The sequence below is a fragment of the Setaria italica genome, chromosome I (assembly GCF_000263155.2).
Source record: "Setaria italica strain Yugu1 chromosome I, Setaria_italica_v2.0, whole genome shotgun sequence".
In the NCBI taxonomy this organism is placed as follows: domain Eukaryota; kingdom Viridiplantae; phylum Streptophyta; class Magnoliopsida; order Poales; family Poaceae; genus Setaria; species Setaria italica.
The window spans coordinates 34,208,101-34,217,776 of NC_028450.1; the positions used below are offsets into that span (position 1 = coordinate 34,208,101).

The 9,676-nt window shown below is 44.1% G+C and overlaps 2 protein-coding genes across 3 annotated transcripts; one reads left to right on the forward strand and one right to left on the reverse strand.

The window, feature by feature from the left end:
- Positions 1-855: 855 nt before the first annotated feature.
- LOC101762085 lies at positions 856-4,075 on the forward strand. Of its 2 annotated transcripts, none has more exons than XM_022823422.1 (6): positions 856-1,159; positions 1,321-1,397; positions 1,575-1,611; positions 1,993-2,080; positions 2,214-2,448; positions 3,351-4,075. In XM_022823422.1, the coding sequence occupies exons 1-6, from the start codon at positions 1,033-1,035 to the stop codon at positions 3,678-3,680; spliced, it is 894 nt and encodes a 297-aa protein (XP_022679157.1). In that variant the 5' UTR covers positions 856-1,032; the 3' UTR covers positions 3,681-4,075. The 2 variants fall into 2 exon arrangements, with proteins under 2 accessions (XP_022679157.1, XP_004955145.1); XM_004955088.2 differs by having other exon boundaries at positions 2,214-2,439.
- Positions 4,076-5,408: 1,333 nt separating this feature from the next.
- LOC101762499 lies at positions 5,409-8,375 on the reverse strand. The gene is made up of 6 exons (XM_022828730.1): positions 8,321-8,375; positions 8,209-8,255; positions 7,590-7,740; positions 7,292-7,484; positions 6,547-6,673; positions 5,409-6,160 (listed from the first exon to the last, which is right to left on the reverse strand). The coding sequence occupies exons 1-6, from the start codon at positions 8,373-8,375 to the stop codon at positions 5,948-5,950; spliced, it is 786 nt and encodes a 261-aa protein (XP_022684465.1). The 3' UTR covers positions 5,409-5,947.
- Between the last annotated feature and the right edge of the window lie 1,301 nt (positions 8,376-9,676).

The following is a 9,676-nucleotide window of genomic DNA, read 5'->3' on the forward strand; positions in this document are numbered from 1 at the left end:
CGTACTGCGATTTGCTTCCTACTCCGTACAGCCAAAGGAACGTACGTACGTGCCGCTTTGCCCTGCCGCCAGCTGACAGTATCTGCTACGAACTATACTGATCTGCTTTCTCAGGCACACAGGTTTTCAGGTAATTAAGCCGGCCTTTAATATCCCACTGTTAAGACGAGGATAATACTACTGTGCTCTACCACCATGCACAGTTGACAGTTGCAGCTAGATCCACTTGTGAAGATGTGGAGGAAATGCCTCTTGTGACGACTCGTGATAGCAGCATGTATAACAGTGCAATGAGAAAGGCTGCGGCGGAATCGAGTGAAAGACCGTGCAGCGTGCCGTTTATTCTAACGTGGCAGGACAGATTCGAGTTCCCTTTGCTTGTACGCAGGTGTCCAAGTGATGGGGTAATCGATGTATGCCAAGTGGTTGGTCGTCTCTCCCTAGTTCGCGTTTCTTGTACTACCGCCTTTTATACCCTACCCTTTCTAAATGAAATGCTTTCCAGAAAAAATCTTTTTTGAACAAAAAAAATTGAGTAATTGATGCAGCAATTTAGGAAGTTGGGAACGAAGGCATTGAAACACGACTGGAGAATTGACCACGGTTGCATACCCTTATGCGAGACTGCGAGACTCTGAACTCACTGAATCCTGCTAATAATGATGGCCATCTCTCGTGGCGCGTGGGATCACTATTCACTAGCGCGCCGATGCGGCCGGCTGCTCCGCATCCGCTAGGCTCTAGCTAGCCCTATCATAGTCTACAGTCTAGAGCGGGTAGACACGCCCTGACGCCCAACGATATATAGACAACCCGGCCGGCTGGCCGGTGAAGCCATGAAACAGACCACGAGGGGACGCCCGACCGGGAGACCGCTGCAGTGGTTAGTGGAGTTTGTAGCTAGCTAGCAACGCAGCGAGCGAGGCCGCTAGCGCGCCCGCGACCACCGCACCGCAGCTCCACGGGAGAGAGGCGGCCGAGGAAGAAGAAGGTCGTCACCGATCGAAGGCTGCCTGCGGAGCGAGGGCAAAGATGGGCGGCGCCGGCGGGGCGACGACGAGGAGGCGGTACAACAGGTCTACGGTTCCCAGGCTGAGGTGGACGAGCGAGCTCCACCGCAGCTTCGTCCGGGCCGTCGACTGCCTCGGCGGGCAGGACAGTGCGTCTCGCTTCGCTTCTCACGCCGCTAGTATACATGCATTCTTAATTTGTTTTTCACATATATGCTTAGTTCATGTGGTGTGGATGCCGTTCTGATCTCTCTTTACTCGCCAAATGTTCTAATGTAATGCCGTTCTTGGTCATCGGTGCTGACTGCAGAGGCTACCCCTAAGCTCATTCTCCAGCTCATGGACGTCAGGGGGCTTACCATTGCTCATGTCAAGAGCCACCTTCAGGTCAGTCCGTTTCTTCATCACACCCTACCAATGCAACTCAGTACCGTACCATGTATTATGATGATAGGCATGAATCTGATCAACAGCTATTGTAGTTTGTTACTTGAAGCTAAGAATTAATGTGCATTTATGTATGTAGTAATAACTCAGTTCCTTTTGCTCTTGTTCTGGTAACAGATGTACAGAAGCTCAGGACATGACATTAGAAAGACAGGTGAGAGAGATACATCCTTTGTCTTTATTTGTTCCTCTCACTGCTCAATTTCTTATTAGCGGAATCTTCTTAGTTTTTCCCGGTGATGAAGCCTCTTTCTCGGGATTTGGGATTAAGATCGGCTAGTGCACAAAACTAAACACAAACCGTTCCCAATACACTAAACAATGATTAGTTGCAGGATTGCTCTGTATGTGCCATGCATGCATGTGTTCAGTCTTCTATAGCAGGCACTCACCTTTTACTAGCCTTGCACATGTGTGGTGCTAATTGAAAGCCAAACTACCCTTTTTTTTTGTGCCCTAATTCTGCACATGTATGCTGCTAATGGAAAGCCAAACCACCTTTTACATTCCCTTCTCCTTTTCATGCTACCATCAGAGATGCAACCACGGCTAGGACATCTGAAGCACTCATTCACCGTTGATGAGGGAGGCCCCAAGGAATTCATCTGCCCACCCATGAAAAGGTTCTCTACTCTGCTGCTTTTTAACGCTACCATATTCCAGCGCTGATCGAATGAAAAGAAAAAGATTTCCCAAGCCTTTGGCTCACAAACACCTTTGGCACCCTGGTTTTTTTTGGCCTGTTTGGATGAACAGGGCAAAGGCAGGGGCAGCCACGGTCACGCACGAGAGCATGCAGGGGAACAGTGACATGGGGGCTCCTGGCACCCGGCGCTGCGGCGATGATTACACGCAAGCGGTGCCCGTGGGCTGCAGCAGGAGGATAACGGAGTGCCTCCGCTGGCAGTGGCAGAGGGATGCCGCTGCCGCTTCTACACTGCAAGAGCTGGGATTTTGGGTGCGAGGAACCGAGCCCTTCAAGGTACGACAGGTAAGAAAAGAAGAGCTACTGAAAAAGAAGTATTCGGGAAAAAAAGAGTGTTATCAAAAGAAGATACCTCTCTCTTGTCTTAACTGCTTTTCTCTCGCTCTGATCTTTCTCTTCACATGTCTCGCTAGTCGTCTCATCTGCATGCCTCTTGCTTTATAATGGAGTACGTGCTGCTATCTGCAACGTGGACATTGACAAGCCATCGTGTTCAGGGCTTCACATTTGCTGAAAGCCAGAAATGCCATTATGCACACAGCCCTATCTAGTTTTCATTAGCCTCAGCTGTAACTCTTGAGAGGAGTTCTCGGCCTTGCAGTGTGCTAGCCAGAAATGGAGGTAAAACCGTTGGAGTAGTTCAGTAGCTAGTATCAGTGGTACTGTTGCTAGCAGTAGCTAGAGGAGTGCCAGAAATGGGTCATGAGAACCTGAGCCCTCAGGCATTCGCTTCGGCTCGTCGACAATGATATGCCAAAAGAAGGGGCTTTTGCAGCACTCGATCGGTTCCACTCCAACCCTTGCAGCTGCACACGCAGCATTGCCATGATGGCGGGCGATGGTGCAGTCCAGTCCAGATGCAGATGCAGAAAGAACAAGCCCATTAAAGCTTCTCTGGTGCTTTGCTCCGGCTGAGGAGAAAAAAGGGAAACCAGTGTACCGTTTGCTTCTGAATTCTGATGGAGCACATGAGTTCTGTAGCTCCTTGTCTACCCCACTGTTGATCCATGCAGTTTCACTGCAAAGGTAGCAATGATCTCAATATAGATTCTAGCAGGGCCAAGTTCATATACGAACTATTGCGTTCTATTGCGGTTAAAAAAAAAGGTTACCTTTGTTTTGTATTTTCCTAACAAAGTTAAACGGCCTGGCCCTTCTTCTGACTTCTGCTGTGTTTTATTCTACAGATTGGAAGGCCCATTGCAAATCGTTTCAGCCCTGTGGTGAGGCAGCTATCTTCCAAGGAGATCAAGTGCGAAAACAGATGCTTCTTGTTTGGCACTGCTACTAGAGACGAAGCGGCCAAGAAACTTTCACCGTTGCGACCGCTAGGCTCCATTGACCCGAAAGCAGCTGTGGCCGCAGTATCTTCCTGGCCCCGTGAAGGCAGCTGCGTACTGTCTCCGCCACCGTCGTCGACGAGCTTTAGTGGATGCTCGGGGCCAGGCAGAGGCAGCTGCTTATTTGCCGGGCAGAGGATTAACCTGGACCTTTCCCTGTCAATATGTGGATCATAGCTTATGAATTTTGTACAACAACCGTATCCATGTCGCATGCCTCTTGTAACTTGTTTTTGGATTTTCCACTGGTAGCATGGCGCAAATTGAGCAGTAACTAGTCCAAAACTAAGCGCCTTCAGAAAGATCTTAGGAATGACTGTTCACAAGTTCCATTGTATGGATGTGGCAAAGGAAAAACTGTCTGCTGGAAGTGACCAGCAAAACGGAAGCATGAACCGACTACCAAGACAGATCAGCCCACAAACTTAGGACACTTTCTTTTTCTTGAAAAACAACTTAGGACACTTTCAGTGATCCATGTAGGCCAAATGTAGGTGCCCCATGAGGAATACAGTGCTGCTGTCAGCCTGTCCATACTCCATACTGTTTCTCCGATTCTGCCCCTTGCTTTGGCTGGCAGCTCCTGTACCTGCAGGGATTTCCTGAACAAAGGAGATTCTCCATGTCCTTAAAATGTTTCTGCTTTCTTGCAAGCATTCAAAGCAAGGACTTTATATCAAAAGAGTTTCAGAATGTACCAAGAATTCAGGAGATATATCTAATGCAAAGAATCTTATCATGTTGCATGCCTCTTATAATTTTCATTTCAGATATGTCCGAGCATAGATTTAACAGCAAAGATGACTAAATCCATGCCTGTCTATACGGGCAATGTACTCATAAGTCATGACTATGCAAGTATGCATGATGTCTTCTCTCCCTCCCTGCTGAAATGAAACAACAGAATGATTAAAACATCAGTCATTCTCGTGTGCGTGCGTGTGTTGTCTCTGTCTACTCCATTTGAGCTGGCGTTTGTTAAAAGCCTAAGAGCCAGTGGCAAAGCTAGTCGACACAGACCACTGATCTGCTTGCTGCCTCAAGGATTGACAAATCCCATCCCGCGTCTCGTCCAAAAAAATTGCACTCGTCAGTTTCCGTGTTCACCTTTGATGCCGGGTAAAAGGCAACGGCATCAATCCTTTTGTCAAAATCACACGGCCATTTACCACTTCCCCAAAAGGCTGAAAAAAACTGACGGCATCTCGTCTCAAGTACAAATTATTACCATGATGAGCAGCACAGTAGATTGCAGGGGAAAAGTACGGTGGCCGGAACAAAAGCCATCGCAGAGGCCGCTTCTTCAGCAACATGCATCATGCTTTGTGGCTGAACTGGGTTACTGGGCTGGGCAGGATAGACAACGTTCAGAAAACACAGTGGGAAAGACATCATGGCCGCCGAGCTCGGTTTTGACATTTCGGCACGCTGAGAAAAACGACGAGAAGCTAGCCTCCAAGAACTGTATGAACTCTTCAGTGTTGCTACAAGACACAATTTCACCTCCCCAAAGGCAGACAGACGACTGTTTGTGGGGGCTATGGATGATACAATGTGCAAGGCATCACGCCAGTGTCTTCTATGCTTGTTACAAACTCGCCTCGATCATGGTCTCTCCTCTTGATCTAAAAAAACAAGGTTTAAGATGATGGTACTCTAGTAGTACTAATGAGCAGGTGAAAAAATTGAACCCGCTGTTCCACATTACAGCTACTCTGGTTGGTGTCAAGCACGGCCGAGATTTCACTTCTTCTTTGTTGCTTTGGCATCAGACGCCAAAGACCTGACAGAAAGGCGAGGCTTGGTGGAGATGAGTTCGGCTGGGAGAACGGACACCCCAGCCACCGAAGATCCAAGGGGTACCCCAGAAACGGGGAGCATCTCAACGAGTACGGCAACCTGGCACATTAGGAACATGTCATTCACTTTAGCGAACCATAAAGCTAGACAAATTAATGAGAAATAGTGCAGAAGAAATTGATTAAACTTGAAGTAGCCCATAAATTCTCTCTAAGTCCCAGTTTCCCAATATATTTACAAACTAAATCTTACAATCTAGCTCTCATATACTGTATACCTCACATATGAAGTTTAAGTAAAATGTTTCGAAGTATAGAGGAATAGAAGTTCATATTTTATAGATAATAAAAATTTGTGGAAATTCTTCAGTTTGGTAACTTCAATGATGAGCAGTTAGATTAGTAGCTACTAGTGAAATTAGAAACGGTCTTCTGACTCTGACATATGCCCTGCACAAGAAAGTAAACGTGCTGCAGTTGCAGCATGTCAGATGTCAACACCTGACCAAACTTATAGCAGTTTTCATCATGATAGAATGGAAAAAAGACCTTAGATTCACTGGTCAGCATTCAAAACCTTGTTGTTTTCCATTTTGGAATCTTTACATGATGATGCCCTGAGTCCTCCAACCAGCAGACCAGTAACTATGCAAGGTGTTGAAAATTGTCGGGCAAGTTTACCTCAGGAGATTTAAGATCAACCACTGAGTTCTCAGCAATGGATTTGACAGCAGCAGCAACGACTTTGAAGCATTGCTCCCTGTCCATCAAAGCCTGCTGATTTGAACCTTCATTACTGTTCTTCTGTGCCTTCGTCTCTGTCTCATCGATGCCCCTTCTATTATATGCAACTGCAAACTGTAACACTTGTCGAGTATAAAATATGAATAGTATCTTATGATGATGTAATGATCGATTGTTTTCATGAGATAGTGCAGAGAGCATTACAGCTAATGATTTTCTTTAAGTGCACATTGCAATTTCAATCGTTAACAAAAGAATGCAGTAATTTTGATGCATAATAATGAAGGGTGATGGAAATAGATTAGAAAACAAGTGAGCCTGGTAGTGCATACAAATGTAGGAGACAATTTAAATAATACATGAATCAGTGTATGAGACCTGAACAGCAAGGATATCTGCACAAGTGCTACGTAATACATTGAAGTGGAAAATTGTATAAATTCAACTCCATTGAAGCATTGATGTAATAGTTAATCAAAGATAAGTGCTGCAATTTCTACCTTTATAGGCTCATCCTGGTTATTCTTGCTCCTCAAGAAGTCAAGGAATAACTTTGACACAGTGGCATGTAGGTCTTTTTCTGATAGAACACAAGTTTCTTGAACAGGAAATATGCGGTGACACCATCTGTGAATTCAAAGTTCAATAATTTCGACGATGTAATAATATTACACTCGAAGGACAAAATTTTGTTAGGACCTTCAGATTCTGGAACAGACACCAAACACCAGAGCTTTAATAACTATATAAAGTACCTCAGCATAAGTGGCATCCTGTTTTTTTTTTTTTTTTTTGTATATGACTGGTTGGAAGAAAGAAATGGCATTGCTGTTCCACTTTATTGAAAAGAAGTGTGGTAACACAGGGTGCACAAATCAAACTGCTAGAATGAAAATATAGCGGCATGGTATGTTTAGAACCAAATCAACATCTAATTTACTAATTTAGCAAATTTGTGTTTCTAGAACTCCGTTCGACAGTCTGCATCATTCAGCCAATAAGTAGATAAAGATAGGCAAGAACAACACGTCGTGTGAAATAAGCAGCACAAAAACTAAATTAATGGTAACAATTTTGGCAAGAAAATATTGTAGATGAAATACAGGTGTTATGGGCTATTTTTTTAGTTACAGACAATTTAGATAATAGCGCAGGGTCATTTCAACATGGCAGCACCAACTAATATCTCAACTTCTAGTATCAGCATTTAGAACATGAGTTCTTCCAATGAAGTTGGAACCTTACTGTGGAGATTTGAGTTTCCCAGAACTGAGAGAATGAAATATTTCTGTAAGCATATCAACAACATGAAGGCCTCCACAAGGGAATTTAAAGAAGAGCAAACCACTTCTTGATAGCTTAACCAGTGAGAGATTTGAAGCCCGGTCAACATTTTCACTCATCTTGGACTGAGGTGAACTTGACTCTCCAATGCTTCCTACAAGGGCAACCAAAAGTGCACAAGATAAAAAAAAAATAACACACAGAAAGCTTGCTAAATCTAGAGCGGCTATAATGAGATGACCAGCAAACTTATACTAACCAGTTGATTCTGCAACACTAATACTATTCCCACCCGTTACTGCTGCTTCTAAATTTTCTGATGCCAATGAGCAAAATTTTCTTTTCTTTGCATTTTCCACATCACATGGTTCCACTTGTTCGGAAACATGGCACTTTGCATGACCAATGTACTGAAGAAAAACAATAAATGAAGCTTTAACATCAGAATATTTTAACATAAAGTATGTGGAAACTGAAATTGCAAAAGGTTGGAAAACAAAAGATGAAAAGATGAAGTTTTAAATGTAGCTTAAAGCTGAATATTTTATTCGGACAATAGAAAAAAGACAATGGGACAAAGACACAAACAATGTAACTCAAAAGAGAAGGAAAAAGCCTGCACACTCGCATATATCATGTGAAAGCCATATGCATAGAAGGATGGAACCATTAAGTACTATTAGGTGGGAACATACAAAATTTCATTTACATGTAGGTTTGATAGCATGCAGCAAATGGTGAATAAAATATGGTGCGATATTACAAAGATAACAGGAATTGAAAGAACAGCATTCTATAAGATAGAATTCATGCACTAGAATTATCTACTCTGGAAAAAACAAATAAATAGTAAGGAGCAAAACTGATTAGTAATTTACCTCTTCAAGAATGGAAATGGCTTCCTTGGTCGCACTTTTCTCACGCTCTGTAAGAAAATGAAAATCACATCAAGTGTGTAAGTATACCCATGTGCCATAAATGAAGAGTAACTGATCTTTGGCAGTCTTAATTTCCTAAATGGTACTAGAAACGAATCATACGTCATCGGGTTTTTTTTTTGTAAAGCTTTCATCTATTCGCATTGCACTTTTTATTCCGGATTGTGCCGCAAGCATGCAACAACCAATAGCATAGAGTTGAGTTCTTTGTACAGCTGGCCAACTAAAATTATTTGGGAAAATTGCTCATATAGCACTCTCCACGATTGATCTTGCAAAGATACCCTTCTCCCAGCACATACTTTAGTACTATCTAATTCCCAAGTTTTAAGCTGTTATACAACTATGCCACATGATTGAGAACTATGGCTCAGATCAAACCTAATCCTTATTCTCTTGACCTCTTGTCTCTCCCCCAGTCCGTTTCTCTCCCACCATCACCAGCAGCACCTCCGCCACCGTTCTCCTCGTCACTGCTCACTCATCCAAGCATCCAAACCTCTCCAAATCGAAATCAAATGCAAGCTCCCTAAGCCCATCCATGCAAGCTTTAAGCCTCATCCCCATCTCCTGCAAGTTCGATTCCACACCCGAGGGACCATAGTTGCGTCAAGCTTGGCCAGATAAGGCCAGCAGCCATACGGGGAGAGAAGGAAGAACATCCCCTCCCTGTGGATGTTCCCTATCGTACAGCCAGATCTAGCCGGGTATGTGTTGCAGAACACCAGAGCTCGCTGGATACGAAGATGACACGAGCTCGTTGATGGTTCAGAGGAGGCTGAGAGGGCAAGAAAAAGCTGAAGCTAGACACAGAAGTTGCCACCTTCTGCAGCTTGATCTGGCAGTGCTCAAGGCAAGGACTATCAATGGCAGCGGTGGCGTGGATTAGGTCAGACGTGTACAGTGGTGCACCTACCAGAGGGGAGGAAGACAAGGCCGCTTACTGGTGAAGAACTAGCTAATGGAACAAAAACTGTAAAGAGGATCCAGATCTAATGTAAGCCATTCCTTTTCAATCATATGGCTTAGTGGTAGACCGAGCCGTGCTAAAAGAGCAATCTTGAGAGGTAGACTGCTAGAATGGCTTGTTTGCAAACTAGCTTCAAAATAGCAGTACACAGGCATTTTTCCCAAATTATTTTGATTACTTAGCAGTATCAAGTATTCGGAGTCATGGAACATGATGCAATGTAGGCTACTATACATTCCTACCTGAAATCACGGGAATACCCACTAGGGACTAGGCCAATGTATTTTAAACTTAACTATGCTTCTGCTCAGCACAGCAGTTTGCATCGTACTAGTGCAGAATGCAAATTTCAATGCAGAACATGTTGAAATTCGTCTAATTTCGTAGTTCAACACTTACGTATGATTGAATAAAATCACGCAATAGCCTGGTCTTCGT